This window comes from Epargyreus clarus, unplaced genomic scaffold (genome assembly GCF_041222505.1).
Source record: "Epargyreus clarus isolate Ecla_fem2 unplaced genomic scaffold, WU_Ecla_fem_2.2 ptg000015l, whole genome shotgun sequence".
In the NCBI taxonomy this organism is placed as follows: Eukaryota; Metazoa; Arthropoda; class Insecta; order Lepidoptera; family Hesperiidae; genus Epargyreus; species Epargyreus clarus.
Window position 1 is genome coordinate 10175850 of NW_027332223.1, and position 21088 is coordinate 10196937.

A 21088-nucleotide genomic window follows, 5' to 3' on the forward strand; every position below is an offset into this window, starting at 1 on the left:
GACTAAGATGGTCGCATTACTCTTAAATAGTAATGCAAAACTGCTTCACGCTAGAAAATAGTGCGGCAGTGATACCTACCCTGTCGAACCACGGCTCTGCCATATTTATATTATTTTATACCAATACAAACATATCTATGCATATTAAAATTATAAATTTATGTGCACCTGCTCAGAACACTCTTTAATATTCATATTTTAATATGAATTTATGATACCGAATTCTAACAGAATTAAATTAATTTATGGTATAGGAATGGCAGCAGTGATTGCCTAGTGATTAGAAACTCGGTCTCTCATTCGAGGGGTCGAAGATTTAAAATCCAGGTACAAATTTCTGATTTTTAAAAAATATGTACATGTTAAAAGTTAATAATTACTTGCTTAAGTGGCTATTAAAACCATTTGATATTAGTGACGAAATCTGCATTGCTGTAATTTCTAAAAACTCAAGGATACAGCGCCGGGAGTATGGTTTAAATCCCTCTCACCCTGAGCACGAGCACGAGTATCCTACTCGTGTCCAGCAGTAGGACAATATGAGTGACGATGATAGGATATGAGAAAATATCTCTAAAAATATGGAAAGTATATTAGTTAGTTATTAGTATGTCCTATTTATTATGAAGCGCGTAAATCTGTACAACCCTGGCGTGCTAAATACAGATGTGAACCGTAGTAAGTACGTACCGCGTTTCACAGCACTATTCAGAAGACTTAAAAAGCGTGATGTTAATAAGAATTATAAATTACCCCTATTTGTTCCTTATATAGCGAATCGATGAGAACGCCTTGCTTGAACGCTTCATGGTCAATGATTACGGCAGCTCATTGACATTTGTAAGCGATCAGATGCAAATGATATTTATATCTTTTCATAGTGCGATGAATTACTTAGTTTATGTTAACTAGACAGACAAGTCAATGCTGTTCTTTTATACATACTTAAGCCCTCGTCATTACCGTAGATTGTGTATGTTGGTACACGCAGTAAGAGCCACTGCATGCTACTTTTTTTCTTTTTGTAACATCGGAGTAGCAGACGATAGAGATGGGTTGTACTAGGTAAATTTGGGACTAGGTATGCCTGTTTCTAGTATTTAAAATACGTGATCTAGAAACCTGTTCCACCTAGTCCCATAAAATACTAGGTACTTATTCTTGGACTAAGTACATATTAAAACTTGGACTAGGTCCGACCTAGTCCGGTAAAATACCTAGTCCTTGAACCTGTTCCAGCATATTCGCCTCACCTCTAGCAGACGAGCATGCAGTCCACCTGATGGTAAGTGGCTACTGCCGCCCATGGACATCTGTAATCAACCCCAGATAGAATTAGATATTCCTACCTGAGGTCGGCCACAGATGCGCCGCTACCCCTGAGGACTAAGCTGGAACGCCTCGGAAAAGTCTTTCTCCCTTACCACACCTTTCAAAACGGAACACAGCAGCGCTTAACACTGCTGTTATTAGGCAGAAATAGGTGTGGCGGTGGTGCCCCCGGAGTCGAACCACAAAGGGTTCTACCACCTTCAAAACTTTTTGTATCCATCAAAGATTTAGCTGCTTTTCGTAAGATGGAATTATCAAACACACCGCAAATGTTTGGCCTCTGGTCTCACCTACTTTGGACGCCACAACTAAACACAATTTACCTACTCTAAGTACGAGTATGTATCATTACTGCAATTACTAAAATACGCATTTTCGATAGCGCAATCAAACGTAGCAAGTCGCAAAACGCAATGCAGGATCTATGTAATCGCCAAAACGCAAATCCTAAAAGTAACTAGTCAGCTAGGATCGTAAACAAGTTACTGCGCAGGAAGACTTTGTTGCCCATCTCCAATATTAATTATCTTTTATTTATACTAGTAATACACACATATTGTAATTATTATCCATGTAAACTTAGATTAGTAAAGATCACTCACTCCTAACAAGAAAATGTACCCAGTTTTGAGAATTGAAATAGTTGCGTAAAAAAGTTTTGCCACGTCTCCGTGCTAAAATGTCCCTAAAATATTTGAAATAATTATTTATTTATTACGTAAATTACTTATATATTCGTAAATTTTCTCTATAAATGTTTTTATTTGTCAAGGATTCAAAAAAAGAACTTACGATAATAAGCCATTTGTGGCTTCATTCAATTTCAAGGCGGCGAAGTATCTTTACTAATCTATGATCTATGCATATAAATTAATATTTATAAAACAAACCAAATACGTTGTATATTTCCAGTTTACAAGAACAGATAACATTCTACCATAAGATCTTTTACGAGTACTAAAGTATCATATTTTATAATATTAAATTTAATTTAGTCTTTGGGGGATCGAGATAGTTTATACGTAAATGTACTACTAAGTACATTGAATTGCAAACATGTGGTTTACATGTATTTTACATGTTTCATTTACGTAGTTTAAAATCGTACCTATAAGAAGAATTTTAAATATTAATGTGTTATTAATGTAATTTGCAGTGGCAGTGCATACGAGGGACAATGGCAGAACGGCAAACGACACGGATTGGGCGTGGAGACCCGCGACCGGTGGCTGTATCGCGGAGAGTGGTCACAGGGCTGGAAGGGCCGCTACGGAGTCCGGCAGAGCACCACCAGCAACGCCAAGTACGAGGGCACCTGGGCCAACGGATTTCAAGACGGATACGGCTCGGAAACATACGCCGATGGCGGTTAGTATCTATTATCTCGTCCGCTCCATTGCCAAATTATCGGAATACCGACGAAAATACTTTAGTTTACATGACCATGGCGTTCTTATATTGTAACGTCCCGAGATTACGCGATTATTTTAAATCGAGGCACAATTAAAACTATATGAGTCTTGTATCATTTCGACGTTACCTGTATTTTCCATTGAAAATCTTTAAACAACTACAGCATTAGCGAAAAATCCTATACGAATATGAATATCACCTAATGACCCACATTATGGTTGCGTGAACTAAAAAGAAACCCCTCAGTTTGCGCAATATTTACTGTTGAAAAATAAACGTATAAAAACAGTTCAAGTAACATTCCAACGCTGTAGTAATGTTTTATGAACAAACTCTGCATTTAACTGCCATGTATAATTGCGAAACGATAAACAATAGTGTATTTGCTCCTGGAGGAATTGTAAGATGCAAACAGTAAGCTTATGACAGTAACATACAGTGAGTACAGTGTAGCCAAAATAATATATACCTATTTAGCCTTGAGTCTATACTGAAAATCTTATACGTAATAAACTGCCCGTGCACTACCATGAAACAAGTCACGCAATTCTCGACGCCAGCGTGTTGAGTCACGGCCACATTAAGATTTGTCATTCATAAAATCGCGAACATGATGCAGTGATTCTTTTTGCTGTACAGGATCATAACAATATTTATCAAATGAGGTCGTACATTTTTGTGGAATTTATTTAATTGGGTAATAAATTTAATTTTTTTTTGCGATATATTCGATCACAATGTTAATGTTGGGCCTGGTCTATATAGTTTACTTCAACCGCCAAAATATTAATTATCATATCTTATCTACCTGATTCTTTAATAAGGAAAAAAACCTACTTTTATGTATAATATTTATGTATTACCTATTTGAATTGTATGCGAAGGAAGATAAACACTTTAGAAGAATTAGCATTTTTCATCAGGTTTGTAGGTGAATGGTTTGAGTGAGGCGGCCCTGCAGCCCGCCCCGCCGCCGGTGCGCGGCCCTCGCCGGATAAATATAGCACAGGCACGCCTGCCGCGCGCGCCGCTCCACACACAATCATGTCGGCCGCTCATTCTACGCTATAACAAAAAACCGAACGTCTTCGCACTCATTACCATTACTCACCTAATGATCTGGCCTACGAGATCCGTAGCTATAAAAAGAAACGATAAATTGATCGTGTTAAAATTTTGTTAGTCACCGAAAACGAACGATCGTCTGGCATACTTTCATAATTGTTTCCTCGTCACACTTTATAGCGAACCCGGAATGAGGTGGACGGGACCGAATTATTTGTAAAAAATACGTGACATTACCGCCGGGTCGATAAACGATGCTATCTTTACTTTTCAGGAACATACCAAGGACAATGGATGCGCGGTTTGAGACATGGGTTGGGCGTGCGGAAATCGGCGCCCTTCGGGCTGGCGTCGCACTACCGCGGGGGCGCGCGCGAGCACCGCGGCTCGATGTCGTCGCTCGCGGAGACCGGCACCCCCGATCCCTCCGATCGACGCACCGATCGCATGAACGAAGCACGAGGAGGCTTCGTCCTCAAATCCAGTTCAGATGAGCCTTCGGGCCGACGAGGATCTTTCGTTGAAAAGCCTAAAAAAGGACTTCTCTCTGTAAGTTTCTAGTGAGTGGATTCATTGTACACTCTAACTAATACGTATATTACACTAAAAACTACTATATGATGTAAGTATGAAGAAATTTGCATATTTTCCGTTACAATCGGGGGGTAAAGCAGACAGAAACATTAAAAAAGAATTCACGCAATTTTCTCACAATTGCCGTTCTCTTGGGAAATACCCAAGAGAACGGCAATACTTATAGGCTTAGATACTCTCATGATTTGTTTATGAAAACGGAACATGAAAACATCAAAATAATATAATAGAAGATAGCATAAATAAAAATTAAACATGCGATAAACACAAAAAGGGCGACAATAACACTCTCTTGGTAATATCAAAATTTAAAATTATTTATTTACATATTTAACATGTATATTGAAATTCTTACATAAATAAATATATACATAAAGAAAAGATACAAACTGATACGTTCATATACAACATATTTTTAAGGAAGAGCTTTATTTTTTAATTATATTGGACGCTAATTTATGTTTTCCCTTTTATTTTTATGCTCTATTGAGGGTTACAACCAGGTAGGTGTCAATTATATTATTGGTAATTTATGTTGTGACGTCTACCGGTACTTCATGCATATGACCGATGAAAATTATTAAAATAATGCTTAAAAACTAATTAATGGTTGTTAATAATGCTCATTATGGTTTTAAAAGTGATAGGTACATTTTAAATCAGCCGCTCTACCCACTGACGCGTAAAGAGTGTTTTGTATTAATTTGTTAATTGCATGTACCGCTTATTAATTTAAATAAAACCTTATTGTAATAATTTGTCCAATTGTAATTTAAAAATGGATGTTACTACTTACATTGCTGTTTACAATTTACAATTGCTATGATTCTATGATTGCTGATGTTCCTTACATCGAAAAAGAGGTTTATAGCATATACAGAACACATATCAAAAATTGTTATTTGCTTAGACAAAATTGAGCAAAAAAGCATTTTGTATGTAGCACGGTGAGCAATAACGGGCAATGTGAACTATATCTTATACCATGTTCATAAAATAACCTTATAAGCGATATGAGCCTTTAGAAATAAAAGTCCCTAATTGAAGGGACCATTACGTACCTAATGGTACAGTGTAGCACGAGCATTGAGCATTGAAAGCATTGTGTTATCGCGTCGTTTTCATCCCTTAAAATGTGCGTACAATATTTCGTCATAGTCGTAGAACAAAGTCGGCTTTAACAAATACCAAACTTTTCAGGGCAGCCATTTAAAGTTATTCACAAACGTCATTTACGATTAGCGCATTTCAAATTCGTCGTTATACCGACTGATTAATTTGAAAACTAAAATACATAGATTTTTTTCTGTAATGCAGTAATAATATTTAGACGCTATGTTATCCAAATATGATAAAAAGTGAATTCTACGAGTACGACGATTTATTCAAACAATACATTCAAGGAAATAATGTATTCATTATTTTTATTATTAAAACGATTTTGATATTAGAGCACTTTTTTAAGTTAGACGATTTAAGTCGAACTGCTGCATGCAGCTGCATGAAGATGACGGCTGCCGCACTGGGTTATATTTATAATCTTGGCATGTGGCAATCACAATATTTCATACTGGTGCTAATGGTCATACGGTGGACTGGTCCCGAATGGTTTCAATAATTTCTCATTCGACAGCAGTACCCTTACCAGGAGTTTTTACGTTTCGACAAATATGACTGTTTTGGTATTTGTTTACGTATATCCGTATTACGGATTACGGATACGTTTACGTATTACGGATTTCCTAGTTCTGACACGATCCGCTAGGAGCGCTGATTGGAATTTGTATGGGCAAATACGTAAACAAATACCAAAACAGTCATATTTGTCGAAACTGAATAATATGTAGTTTGTATTTATAGGATACTACAGGAATAATATAATATCAAGACGAAATCATTAAGATACATTTATTTTTAAGACAATTAAATGACAAGTAAAATCTTCTAAAAATGTACATACATGCCACCCCAACACTTATTTATAAATATATATATCAAAATCAACAAATTCAACTAGTGTGATACGGGATCGCCAAAATGTACAACTGGTTTAATATTACGTTTCAACCTGGCGTTCTCCATCGGCGTGCTTGGACCGGTAACCTGTGGACTAACAGCCAACGGACTTGAAATTTTCGGTTCATAAATCCTTGTACCTGCCGGAGGAGAAGCCAGCCATATTCGGTTGCTGAAACCGACGCTCGGAGTATTAATGCCGCATAAAGAATTCTCTACTCGTAATTTTATTTGGTCAATATGTCTCTTAACTTGTAACCCATCTTCCTTACTAACTAAGAAAATCCTAGACCCTATATATTTCTCGATTTGGCCTTTAATCCACCTTTCTTCCCCACTATATTCGCGTGCCCATACTTTATCACCTATATTAAACCTTCTAACCTTCCTAACAACCTTTTCGTCTTGTTGAACTTGGACTGGCCGCTCTTCTACTACATCTTTCCTTAGACAATCCAATCTCGATCTCAGTCTTCGCCCCTGTAACAGCATCGCTGGCGTCTCACCAGTCAAACTTTGAGGTGTATTCCTGTATGCCAGTAAAAATGATTGTAATGCCTTATCCACTTCCATATTATCCCGTATTGCTTTCCTAATAGTCCTTTTACACAGGTTTACAGCCCCTTCTGCGGCTCCATTTGACGCCGGATGATAAATTGGGCTAAAAATATGATTAATACAGTTACTTTCCATAAATTGTGCTATCTCTCTGCTTGTAAATGGTGGTCCATTATCTGAAACTATACATTTTGGTAATCCAAAACGAGCAAATGTTTCTCGTAAAACTTTAATAATGGTCCATGCATTCGTTTTCCCGACTTGAAAAGCTTCGATCCATTTAGTTGTAGAATCAATCAATATAAAAAATGTTTTACCTTTCAGTGGACCCAAAAAATCCATATGCAGACGACTCCAAGGTTCAATCATGTCTGGCCAAGGTTGAGCCGGTGCTTTTGGAGGCGCAGGAGATTCCTTCACACATGTCTCACATTGCTTGCACAATCGTTCAATGTCACCATCAATACCTGGCCACCAAACGAAACTTCGTGCAATCGCTTTCATTTTAACTATGCCCATGTGCCCAGTGTGTAATTCCAGCAATATTTTCTTACGAAATGAGTTTGGTATAATCATCCTATACCCCCACATTATACATCCCGCATCTATATATAATTCATTCTTTTATAACAAAAATGGTTTCAGCTCTGGTTCCGGACAATGTGATGGCCATCCTGATTGTAAATAGGTTACCAATTTGTTTAATAATGGGTCTTCTTTTATAGCTTGCGATACTTCTTTATGAGTAACTGGCAAAAAATTGTTAACAAAATTTACATACGTCACTTCATCATTATCAGGTATTTGAGTATTCAAAGGAAGTCTGGACAACGCATCAGCACTGTTTTCCACTGTCTTTACGTATTCAATATCATAATCATAACCAGATAAAATAACCGCCCATCTCTGCATACGCGTCGCAGCCATGATTGGTATTCCTGCTTTCGGGCCTAAAATTGCAACCAATGGTTTATGATCAGTCCTAAGAAGAAATTTCCGACCATATAAGTATTGATGAAATTTTTTAATACCAAAAATAATTGCTAACGCTTCTCTATCAATCTGAGAGTAAGATTTTTCTGCGGCATTCAGAACTCGCGACGCGTAAGCTATCGGACGTTCGCGACCGTTAGGCATAATGTGCGATACCACTGCCCCGACACCAACACTACTGGCATCTGATGTAAGAATAAGTGGTAGATCCGGATTATAGTGTGCTAGAACCTCACTAGACATTAAATTATCTTTTACTTCTTGAAAAGCGATCTCACAATTATCAGTCCATATAAACTTTTCCCCTTTTTTAAGTAAAGAATATAAAGGTATATCCTTACATCCTTACGTAACATGGTAATATTCTTAATAAATTTTCCATAATACATAACCATGCCTATAAAAGCTCGCAATTCTGTTACTGTAGTCGGCCGTGGTACTAAACGTATAGCTTCTACTTTCTTAATTTTCAAACCATAGCGTTGTAATCTATCCAATACCATATATAAGGTCTCCAAATGTTCTTCATCATTTTTACCAGTTAAAATAATATCATCTAAGAAAACTCCTACTCTAGGTATATTATAAAAAAGTTGCTCTATCATTCTTTGAAAAATTCCCGGGCTCGAGGAAAGTCCGTAAATTAACCTATTATATTGGAATAATCCTTTATGGGTATTGATTACTGTATATTTTCTAGAAGGTTCATCAATTACTAATTGTGCATATGCCTGTGATAAATCTAATTTAGTGAATTTTTCACCTCCTTGTAATTTAATTAATAACTCTTCCACCCTTGGTAAAGGAAAACGATTTACCTCTAGACATCTGTTTAAGGTTAATTTGTAATCTCCACAAATTCTAATTGTACCGTCTGGCTTTACCACCGGTACAATTGGTGTAGCCCATTCCGATGTTTCCACTGGAGTAATTATACTATCTTTAATCAGTTGTTCAAGTGCGCGTTCGACAGGTTCGCGCAGTGCATACGCCAGCGGCCGCGCTCGCATAAACACAGGTGCTGCATCCGGGCGTACTCGCAACGTCACCTCTCCACCTGTATATAGGCCCAAGCCATCTGAAAATACTTCCTTATATCTGGAATGTAGATACTGCATATTAAAAAAACTATTAGACTTAATATTATTACAAGCCAATTCCTGAAATTTAAAATTCAGTTCGTACAACCATTCTCTGCCTAATAAGGGTTTCTTTCCGTTATTGACAACATACATATCCAAGTATTTACATTTATTTCTAAATTTAACTAACGGCTTGATTTTACCTAATGGTATAATTTTCTCACCCGTATAATAACACATCGTTAAATTAGTTTTCTTAATTGGTAAATTAATAAACATTTCTTTATATAATTTATAACTAATACAAGATATGGCGCTACCTGTATCTACTTCCATATCTAACATTTTATTGTCAACATTAATGGTCAATATAAATGGTTTGTAAAAATTAATATTATGAACATTAAAAGTATTAAAACCAACCTCATAATAATCCACCTCACTCTTTGAGGGGGAAACATTGTCGTGAATTTCGTTAGTGAACATTTGACCATAAATATTGTTCATAAGATTTGGACACATCTTTTTAAGATGCCCCTTCTTGTTACATACTCTACACACATAATTCCGAAATTTGCATGTAATTGTCCCGTGCTGTCGACCACATACACTGCACCGTATTTGGTTGTCTTGACCTTCATTTGCGTTTATTCCTCTCTGTTGTTGTTTATATATCATTTTTCGCCCAAACGCTCTTTGTGCTTGACTCGTGTCAGTTCTATGTCCACTATTTGAACGATAACTATTTGGTAAATTTCCACCAAGTGATTTCAATGGTATTTTGGTGTACTCAGAAATTCCATGATGACAAGACGACTCTACCATTGCGTCATGTATCTCCACAGGACATTTGACTGCGGCCGCATTCTTTTCCGCCGCTTCTATAGCCACCGCCAATTTATATGCCTTTTCAAAGGACAAATCTTCTTCTACAAAAAGTCTTTGTCTCATCGTTCCGCTATTTAATCCGCAAACAAATTGATCCCTTAAACTATCCTCCAACCATGTTCCGAATGCACATCCTTTAGACATTTTTTTAAGTACTGCTACATAATCGGAAATGGTTTCACCACCGCTTTGTTTTCTATTACGAAATTTGTACCGTTCCGCTAATAAACTGGGTTTTGGTTGCAAATGATTTTGCATTATGAGTATCAAGTCTGCAAATTTCTTACTAGCAGGCTTATCCGGGGTACAAAGTGTAACGAGGAGTTCATAACTCTGCGCGCCCATTAGGGTAATTAAAATCGGAACTTTATGCACTTCCTTTGTATTATTTACAATGAAATATTCTAATCTCTCAATATACATACCCCAATCATCATTCGCCATGTCAAAATGTTCAATTTTTCCGACAGCCATATTTTTTTAAATTCTTCGAATTACAGTAATAATATGAACATAAATTCCATCCTCGTCGCCAAATGAATAATATGTAGTTTGTATTTATAGGATACTACAGGAATAATATAATATCAAGACGAAATCATTAAGATACATTTATTTTTAAGACAATTAAATGACAAGTAAAATCTTCTAAAAATGTACATACATGCCAGAAACGTAAAAACTCCTGGTAAGGGTACAGTCCGGTTCAACTCGTCTAAATTGAAAGTGCCCTCACAGTATTCTGCGTAGCACTGCTACGCTCGCTACGGCTACGCCAAAGGTCCTAATTGACAACAAATGTTTACGCATATTATGTCCACATTTACTGACTAATAAAAATGCCCCCGCATAAACATATACCCCGCACAAATGCAACTAGAGTTTACCAGCTAATTCATATAGGTATTATTTATTCATTTTATTCACTTAAATATGTTAACAATAAATCTTTTACGTTATGTTTTATAGTGCACAAAAACGTGGCCTTCAAGAAAAATAACAAACGATTCCAAATTAAAAATGTACTAAAAATAGTTAAATTTGATTCCTAACCATAAATTCATTTACTAAACCATGTGCATATACCTCTTAAAAATCTGGCAACGTGCTACAAAATAAACAACGCATTATTGACGGGGAATTTAAGCATCCATAAAAATCTATCTAAACTAATTAATGGTTGTATATATCTCACAATCTATGCTATTTTGAAACTGTAGTTTGTCTGTTTGCTTGTTTGTCAGAGTGTCACGCATTGATGAAACTTTTTTGTTTAAACACTTGTGATTAGATTTAGAAACTGGAATACTTTATATCTCGCTATGACAATAAGAGATACCTAACAATAAAACCATAATTTTTCACTAATATGAATGGTCGGTATTAATTTAACTGTGATCCCATTTTAAAGATATTCATACCTATGTAAGAAAGTCCTTTAGGAGAGACTAAGTACAGTTTATATAGAAATAATTAAAAACATAATTAAGTAAAAAATACTGTAAACATTTTTTATAATATCTGGTGATGCAAAATAAATATTAGATATGATTATATTTCATACTCTTACTCTGAAAAAGCTAAAATATTAAAATGGATATGAGTAGATTAGAAAACATTATTTTATACACATTCCCTTTTGGCATTAGTTGCGGGATAAATTACACAAGCTTGTGTAATAGTCACATAGCACCATATTTTTTTATTTAAAATCTAATTTTATCACAGTTACATCATTAAACAATCAAATTATCAAAATTATCTCTTACTAGTTATTTTTGGCAAGCTTTACACAAAATTATGATTAATAATGGAAATTGTTTGCAGAGGTTACGTAAGCAAAAGAGCGCGGGGGAGTTAGATAAACGTGGCACAGGGTCGGTGCGGTCGGGTGGGTCCGAAGGCTCCGCGTCATCATGGGTTTCCTCCGTGGAAAGCACCCATTCAGCGACCACACGAGTCTCTATGCACACAAACTCCAATGCCAGCTTCATTGTGGAGGCAAGTTTCATCATTGTCCAAAACATATTAATTCAATTGTTAAATAACAATTGACGCAAGCTTGCACGGTAGTCGTTGATCCTTTTAGTCAACCCTGAAACATGGCCTCTATCCTCTCAGGCGGTTGTTATTTGAAGTAATATGTCTTACTCTTTCAGGATGAACATTTAGACGCCGGCGTAACCGAAACTTACATGGGTGAATGGAAGAACGACAAGCGAACGGGTTTTGGCGTAAGCGAGCGCAGTGACGGGTTGCGGTACGAAGGCGAGTGGTTCTCGAATAGAAAGTACGGTTACGGTGTAACCACCCTCCGAGATGGTACGCGGGAAGAAGGCAAATACAAGAACAACGTGCTCATCACCAGTCAGAAGCGAAAACACATGTTCTTAATGCGATCTGCCAAGTTCCGCGAACGGGTTGACTCAGCCGTTAAGTCGGCGCAGCGTGCGTCCAAAATAGCGTTACAAAAAGCTGACATTGCTACATCTAGGTGGGTAGTAAACATTGTTCTGTTTTATTGCGAAGTTGTATCAATTTTTCTATAAGTAAGAAAATACAACTGAACAAATTTCTTAATTTTAATGAACTATTTTACTGTATTTATAAAGGTGCATTGTTATCATACAATCAGGTTAAAATATTTAATAATAAAAACACACAACATTGTACAAAAGTAAATATACTGTAATATGTGTGTGAACGAAAAATACTGTATTATGCGTGTGAAATATGTTTAGAGAATATTTTTTTAACTGTAAAGATTTAAAGTGCTTCGCGCCTCTCATGACTCGTACTGTCATAAGTATGCCCAATACCCTGAGATTGAAATTACATTTAAATCTCACAGTTGGATAACTAAAACTGTGATAGTAACTCTGGATTAAAATAACTATGCGATTGATCGATCAACACACTGTGCCAATTGTTCGTCTAAAAATATGCCATGTAAACGTAATATACTATTCGTAGCATTTGTAGCACACTATTTGTGAAGAATAAAATGTATAAATAAAATACAAAAAAGAAAACGACTTAATATATATGTATACTTTCAGAACCGCTACAGCACGAGGAAAAGCTGACCAAGCCGATGATGCGGCAGACCAAGCGAAAGAAGACTGTGATTTAGCACAAACAACTGCCAAGCAGTTCGCCCCAGAATTTAAGCACCCAGGCTTTGATCGAATAGGTTTAAGAGAGAAGTATAGACAAAAACAAAATTATGACACGCAGGTCACGGCGCCTGTTCCAATGCAAGATTCTGAAAAAATCTTGGACGGAAAGAGCATTCCAAACCATATCCCTCCGATGCATTCACAGCTTCCTCAAATGAATAAAATACCAAATGCAGTAAGAAGACCCTCGACACAATATCCTAAGCCGGCACAGTCCATAGATCCCAGACTTGCGAATAGTTCTAATTATAACACAGATGATCGGACTCTCGGTCCTCCTTACGATCCTTATTATAGCTCGAATCAGGAAAGTTGGGCTTCTCCTAATACGCAGCAACAGATGGCGGATACCCAAAAGCCGTACAATCCTAATGAGCCCATGGCCGGATATGGGGCAACACCACCAGGAGTGCAACAAACGTCAGCGTATCGTCTAAACAGACAAGACGCTCTACAACATCAACATAGCGTGGACCAAACTAATTTACCTTATTCAAATCAGGGACGCAGGCCTTCATCATCCATAAAACCAAGTCAAAGTCGAACCGGACAAGAATGGAACGCTAATTCAGGCATTGTTAGGAGACAGAGTGTGCTCGCTCAACCGATGCTTGATTCCCAGGGCCATTCGTATGTAGACGGTCGTAGTGAATTTCGAACTGGAACTGTTCATTCAGAAGGGCAAGCGATACCACCTGAACCGCAAGGGTATCGTCAGACCTTCGATTCGCAAGGCTATAGACAAGATCAAGGCTATAGACAAGACCAACAAATATATCGTACGGGACAGGATCAACAGGGATACAGACAATTACCTGAACAGCAGCAGCAACAGCAGGCGTATCGACAGCCAGATCAAGACGTGATGAACGGGGATCGAGATGCCCGGCAGCCAACTGGACGGACGTCTATCGATTATTTCGATCACTACAAAAGACCGCCCAGTAGAGATTCTAGTGTGGATCGTTACGGACGACGGTCGCGACAGCCGTCGGTGGAAGCCGTTCCAGCCGCAACCGGATCTCGTTCGGGATCTGTGGCTCCGCAGCCGATTCAAAACTCAAGGCCAGCGTCTCGCGCGGCCACACCCGCCGGGAACGGTCATCTGGCATCGGGTCGCGGATCGATGTCCCGAGCCGCTTCTCGAGAGCGACAGCCGTTTGAAGATTCATTGCTACGTAAGCGAAATCTGGGTCAGGAGATCTCGCCGTCGCCGTACCAGCCAAAGCGCACGGAGAGCCTGTACGTGGCGCAGAACACCGCGCCGCCGCCACCGCCGCCCGTCGCCGCAGGGGGAGGAGGCCGCAAGGTGAGCCGGCAATTGTTTACCCCCTCAATTAACACTTAAATGCTGCTTTTGTAACGACATAAAGTATGAAATATTCTTATAGTTAAGAAGTTAACAAAAAAAGCTTATTTTATTTAAATAATGAATAAAGAAAAAGGTAGAATGTTAAATGATATAACGCAACAATGACCGAGGTAGTGAACTCCAAACCCGTCTGCCATATGTAGTTTTTAAGTACGACCCTCAAGTACCTACGCAAACTTGCACTCGTGTGTGTTCATGGCTCCAAGAATTCTAATGTGAGGTTCCCTTACAAGTAGCGTAATATTTTATGATGTCACCATACATTGCAGCATAGGGCGCAAGCGCCGAATCACAACTTTTTGTCTAAAAGTAACTAAATGAGTACATAACTTTAATAAAACATCATTAAGAAACCTACAAGTCTGACAGTTCTTAAAAAGTTCATAATTAATCCGTACTTAACTAGCGCGGTGGACTTATGCGCAGACTCTCTGAGGATAAAGTATTTTCAAAGAAAATAATTGAATTATGTGCGAAGCCAGTTGCTCAATTCTCAATTCTTTTTATGAAGCGATTACTTTTATTTACTACGTGATTGTGCGAGTAAAAAGTTATTTAGTAACATAAGTAAGTCAGTCAGGTACCTATATGCATAAGCATATGATGCATAAGCGTACTGCTATACTGACATATAGGTAACTGACTGATGGCATATTATGGACGCCCGAACTATAGTGGCTGAAGCAACTACTCTGTAGCTTTAGCCTCAAGGCGGGATAGGCGCTCACGCAATAGACGGTCTGCCTTAGATTTCACATTCAATTTACCGAATAAATATTTACTTTTATATACATATATATATTATACTTTTGATCGCGGAACTAAAGTTCCGCGATCAAAAGTTGTCATTCATAAAGTAGTGGAACATTTATAGGTAAAGTAGAGCAGATAATATCATACACAGATTACATAGCAAGCTAGCCAGCCGGCTGCTATCCTTATTCCGCTGGAGTAGTCAGAAGCCTCTTCTTTATCTTGAGTATCTGGTAGGTACTTAGGAAAATATCGTACGTAATGTTTATATTGTATGCTATGTATCTTTAACTAAATATTAATCCACCCAGATTCTTTTGTATCATGGGTAGTAAAAATTTCAGAAATGTGGTAGCAGCTAATCCTGTTGTACTAAAATATAATTTATGAGGTTATTCCTGCTCGTGTATACAATATGCTGTCTATTTGCTGGTGTTGACGTAATTTCAATTTGCGTTTATTTAGTGTACAGTTTCCGATGGTGATTCCGCCTCGTTTCTCGAATATATGCAACTCTTTTTTATGCCCCACTACAGAACACGGTTTACCCAGTATTTGGGAAACTTGGAACACATTCCACTACCTTGATCCGTAGGGGATTGGAGAACAAAGATATGTTTCAGGCCGCCCATTAGAGCCCTGACTATGTTTAACGACTACCAAATAAAAAATCTGTACCCTTACCATGAGTTTTTACGTTTTGAAAAATATGACTGTTTTGGTATTTGTTTACGTATTTGTCCATACAATTTCCAATCAGCGCCCCTAACGGATTAAATCACAACTTGGAAATTGTATGGGCCAATACGTAAACAAATACCAAAACAGTCATATTTGTCAAAACGTAAAAACTCATGGTAAGGGTACTGGACCATTGACTTAACGTATCCTCCGAACGAAGCGCACATGAAGTTAGAACTCGATAACTCATTCAACTCAATATTGCAATCAATATTAAAGCATACTTGCTTTGTGGATGAGATGACCTACACTATGCGTGCTTATTGTGTACGAAACTAGTCTGTGTCATTCCCGTTAAAACTTTACCTCTAGATAATGAAAAGATAATATTTTCGGGTTTGTAGATTATTTTCCAAGAAAAACATGCCATAGAAGTTGGTTTGAAACTTTAAATAAACGTTAGTTAGTTTTATACACGAAACAACAAGTAGTTTTATGATCTCGTAAAATTACATTCCCAGCCACATGAAAAAATTAAATAGGACATTATCACCTATCAAAGGTAAGTACATAGGTACGGGCACAAATTGTATTTATACAAATTATAGAAAAGACACTTTTCAATCAGTGAAGTGAACTAGGCTCGAATGTCTTAAAAAAGATGACTGTGCAATAAATAGCTAACGAGAAGTTCAAAAGTGGACTTATTTACCCTAATGTCTGTCAACTCCTCGTACTTGGACATTCACAAACGATAGTAAACACGACAAGGTGTAGAGGCAGACAGATATATGCGCGTATCGCTTCAGCTTAGCTGTGCCGGTGGGCGGCGGGAGATCGCTCAGCCCGTTCTATTTCTAAATTGAGACAGTCATCCGCAGCCGCTTTCCGCGCAACACCTCTTTGCTAATTATAAATAGAAATTTCGAATATCAACTAAACGGAAAAAGCCGGTACTGTTAAAAACTGAAATAAGCAGTGATTGTCGATTTTTAAGCTTGACCCCCAAAGTGACCTTTAAAAATATAGACTGGAAATGTGAACTTTATTCGGATCTGAAGTATATTTTCCGGAGAGGTATAGTGCATTTATATTAGAACCACGATGTGGTATCAAGGAGGCGATGAAGATGAAGACGAGGACCTTTTGTGTTCGCCCGCGATCCTCGCCCGGCGAGCTTCTGAAAGCTGGATAAACGTTCCTCCTGTAGAGGTATCTTATTAAGAAACTTTATACGAAAAATCTTAAACAATAAAATTGCTTATAGTGAGCAAAAACGTTACTTTTAAAAGAATGATCATAGTAACGGTCAAACAAGTTTTAACCTTCTGTCTAATTCAAATAATCTTCTAAAACATTAAACGTCTTAAAAACGCTGTTTACACTAATAAAATTTAAGAGATGCAGCATACAAATCTGCTCGTTTATTTTGAATCCACTCAAATAAATTCAGTTTACTCGTAGTGTTTACTTATTTTGCCGGCATAACTTCAAACGTTATTGCTTTTATGATGTCTAGTGCCAAAGATTGCATAGTTAGATTAATCCTGGTCTTAGGTGCAATACGTAGTTCATTGAACACAAGATATACTTAGTAACTCAGTAAGAGTAGGTATATTACACTTTCATAAAGGTAAATAGGTACATAATAAGAAAAAAACAATAGATTAATGATTAAAGCAATGTTATGTTATAGATGTAATAAATGTTTTTATTGTTTTTCTTTCTCAATAAATTAATCACTCTTTTATGGAATAAGTGGATACGTATTACTGTTTTTTTTAGTTTTCGTTACAACTTTATAAAACAAGCTTAATTTTTAGGTGCTTATCACGCATGTATTAAATTATTTTTTTAATTTCTTCGCATTCATTTATACATCTGAGACATTAAACTAAGACAAAAGGATATGGTGATAGTAATTGCGGCTTATTACAATTAATATTGGAAACCCCAGCCCGAGTTAATTATTACTCTATGGAGGAATACGAGATATAATATCTCGTCTCTTAATCTCCGCAATTTTGTGCATACTAGAAATTTGTTATCACTAGTCTTAATGGCGAAATGTCTATCTAAAGGAAACTTGATTGGTACTTCGTAATTTTTTTTAATAAAAAATTCAATTACCAGACCAGTAAGCTATGGGCCAAACCTATGCTTTTCAATAAGCAAATAATAGGTTGGTTGATGATGAGTGCAGTGAATGCAATTTAAGTAAATTGCAATTATTGAACAAATTTTTATACACTAAAATATGAATTAAGTAAACGGAAGTAACTAACTAGGTATTGCAAACTCGTAAGGTGAGTTTGATATACGTCATGCCTAGATGGTCATTCTCAACAAACTGAATGCGAATTGCGTGTCCTCTCTCTACCACAACATTCGCAGATGGTGAGCACGCCGCAAGCGTTGCAGCGCAAGAAGTCGTTGCCCGACGTGGCAGCGATGCCTCGTATGGCGGACGGTGGCGGCATGTCGCGGGAGGAGGTTTCCGCGCTCGGCTCCGCGCGCCGCGAGGAGGTGCGCCGTATGCACGAGGAGACCGAGAAGCTACGGGCCAACCCCCTGCTCTACCTTGTCAGTCCGCAAGTTAAGGTAATATTCATCCTTATCATACGCTTAAACTAGCAGTGGAGTAAACTCTGGCTCCTCAGCTTTGAGGAGATATCTGACGTAAAAAAGAGTTGCAACCAATTACGTTTAAAATACGCTTGACATTCATTGCCCTACACTGATTTTTATCAAAACAGCTGGTGTGACCTTGCTATTGATTTATTTGCTAACTCAAAGTTAAATGAATCTTCTGCCTCATGTTAGAATTCTTGTTTTCGATGCCATGGACACTCGTATTAATAAATAAGTGCGCAAACCCTACCACAATTGTCCTACTCTACCTAATGAGTCAACTAGTTAAGTTACTCTTCATCCTTACAATTAAGTACCAGTTTAATGTCTTATTCTTAAAATATTTAAATTATGTGTTTCTTAAATTATCGGGCCGGTCATCCAATATTGAGTTATAAAATTTAATATGATAAACATCTAAAGGCCGAACGACGGACATAACATTTAGAAAAGTATTTCATAAACTTTAATTTATGTAATATCATCGAACATTGAAGAGGTGTATATATGTATGTGTGCAATAAAAATGATACGCATGTCTAACAAGTAAGAATTAGAGGCATGAAATTCAATCCGCATATACCTAAGTTATTTATCAGATCACAATATACTATGCTCTCCTGAGAATGAAGGCATCGAGCTACTAAAATCGGATATTGTTGTGAATTTGCAGGACTGGTTCTCTCGGCAGCAGCTGGTGCTCCTGGTGCTGTTCATCAACATCTCGCTGGGCATCATGTTCTTCAAACTGCTCACGTAGCGCCGGCGGCGGCGCGGGGCGCCTCTCTCCGACACATTGTACATACTCTACCGAACCAGTCAAAACCAAACGATGTTGAACGTGCAAATATAAAACTATACTCTTTGCCTCATCCTTCTTTTTATACGAGTTTTTTTTCTGAACAAACACACGGAAACGTATTTATTCGTCGATAAGGACTTCGGTTTGCTAGTGTACTTTTAAAAGTTGTGTAAGTGTGCAAAGAAAAGAAAACTAAGTGCAAATATGCCCCACCCTCGTCAAGTTTGTAATAACGAAATTCTTATGGTGTGAGAGTGAGATTTTTGTGTCCACTAGTCGAAATCTACGAGTGTAAGGAGCACGAAATGTTTATAAACCTGCATATTGTAGGTTTCGCTCTTGTAGTATATTTACGCCTTAATGCCACGAGGAATATTTATTTTTTGGAAACATGCGACCAGAAACGTGATAATTAAAAACTCTAACCGAAGAAGGCTAAATAGGCATAAAATTATTGCGACGTCCGCTACGGACGCGATGTTGAGCTAAAATATTATATATTTGTAGTTATTGTTACCTAGCTGCCCAAAATAAGTACTTAAATTTTATAAAACGTAGTTTCTAAAAACACCCACACTCCAACGGTTAAAATTCTTAAATTAAAAATGTCGATCGTTACTATAATTTATTAATTTATGCTAAATATATTTTATGGTATGATATTTTATGAAAAAAATATGTACATTTAGAAACTTTTATAAAAACTTTTCTATTCTTAAAAAGTGTAAAGCGAAGTAATTAGGTCGCGCGCCTTGCTTTCATTCTAAAGGAAAACTAGAACGATAAGTAGTTCAATACGTAACAATTAGCTATAAAATCAATTACGATTGATCCCATTACAAAACATTGCCTGTTACATATATTATGTAATATATTGTTTGCTTTATATACGAACTATTTAAAGCATAACATTATTTTCCCACTATGTAAATGTCTCACAAGAAATATTGTCGTTGGTTTGTAAAAACAAGCTAAAATTATATAAATGTAACAATTGGTGCACAAAATTATATACAATTTCGTAACCTTATGTCGTAACTGTTGTAAATGATGTCAATTTTCTCGTAATAAAAGGTTTTTATATATGAACTTTAAAATATTATATCTTATTAATTTATTAATATTGTCATGGAAAGTGCGTAAGAGACTGTTGTTATACAAAGTACAACGAATGTTGTAGGAAACGCGCAAAGTTTAAGTGTTGTATTAAAGTTCGTAAGACAATTTTCGCAGTTTCATTGTGTAAAATATAAGTTTTATCAGTAAGAGTTTTAATTACTTGTATCGATTTTATCTACGTTTCACAAATAAAATATTTTAACAAAACTACACCGAATTTGTTTTTATACCCATAACCTATATACATGTGCCATGTACCTATGTGTAGGTAGATACCTACTTGATGCTCACAATGAATTTAACAAGAGTATTCCAGGGTATTTGAAGAATTGACAATCAGCCCGGAGAAAGAGCGTCGTGCAAAACATAACAGTAGCAAATGTGAAAATCGAACCCTGGACGACCTTACAATGCTCTAGTGATCTATGCTTCATTATTACGATAATTCTGGTTTTGCACGATTAGTCATTTTTCAGTTCTATGACAAAATGAGACTTTAGACACAAAGAGAAATGCATGGAGCTCCATAAAATAAATATTTATCTTTTAGGCATCTGCCATCGATTTCGGTGAGTCTACGATATTGTACCGGGACGGGGACCGCTGTCAC

General features: G+C 37.0%; 2 protein-coding genes across 4 annotated transcripts in view; one reads left to right on the top strand and one right to left on the bottom strand.

The window, feature by feature from the left end:
- Positions 1-20690, top strand: part of LOC140747968 (junctophilin-1) — a 41226-nt gene extending 20536 nt beyond the window's left edge. Inside the window, exons 2-9 of one of the 3 annotated variants that reach the window (XM_073080641.1) lie at positions 2489-2700; positions 4085-4359; positions 11769-11942; positions 12101-12435; positions 13001-14443; positions 17024-17138; positions 18321-18527; positions 19231-20690. In XM_073080641.1, the coding sequence (XP_072936742.1) occupies positions 2489-2700; positions 4085-4359; positions 11769-11942; positions 12101-12435; positions 13001-14443; positions 17024-17138; positions 18321-18527; positions 19231-19317 (2848 nt within the window). In that variant the 3' untranslated portion in view covers positions 19318-20690. The remainder of the gene's footprint in view (positions 1-2488; positions 2701-4084; positions 4360-11768; positions 11943-12100; positions 12436-13000; positions 14444-17023; positions 17139-18320; positions 18528-19230) is intronic. The other 2 variants (XM_073080640.1, XM_073080639.1) reach the window with 2 other exon arrangements.
- On the bottom strand, positions 9728-10415 carry LOC140747824 (uncharacterized). The gene is made up of 2 exons (XM_073080444.1): positions 9815-10415; positions 9728-9780 (listed from the first exon to the last, which is right to left on the bottom strand). The coding sequence occupies exons 1-2, from the start codon at positions 10413-10415 to the stop codon at positions 9728-9730; spliced, it is 654 nt and encodes a 217-aa protein (XP_072936545.1).
- Positions 20691-21088: the final 398 nt, after the last annotated feature.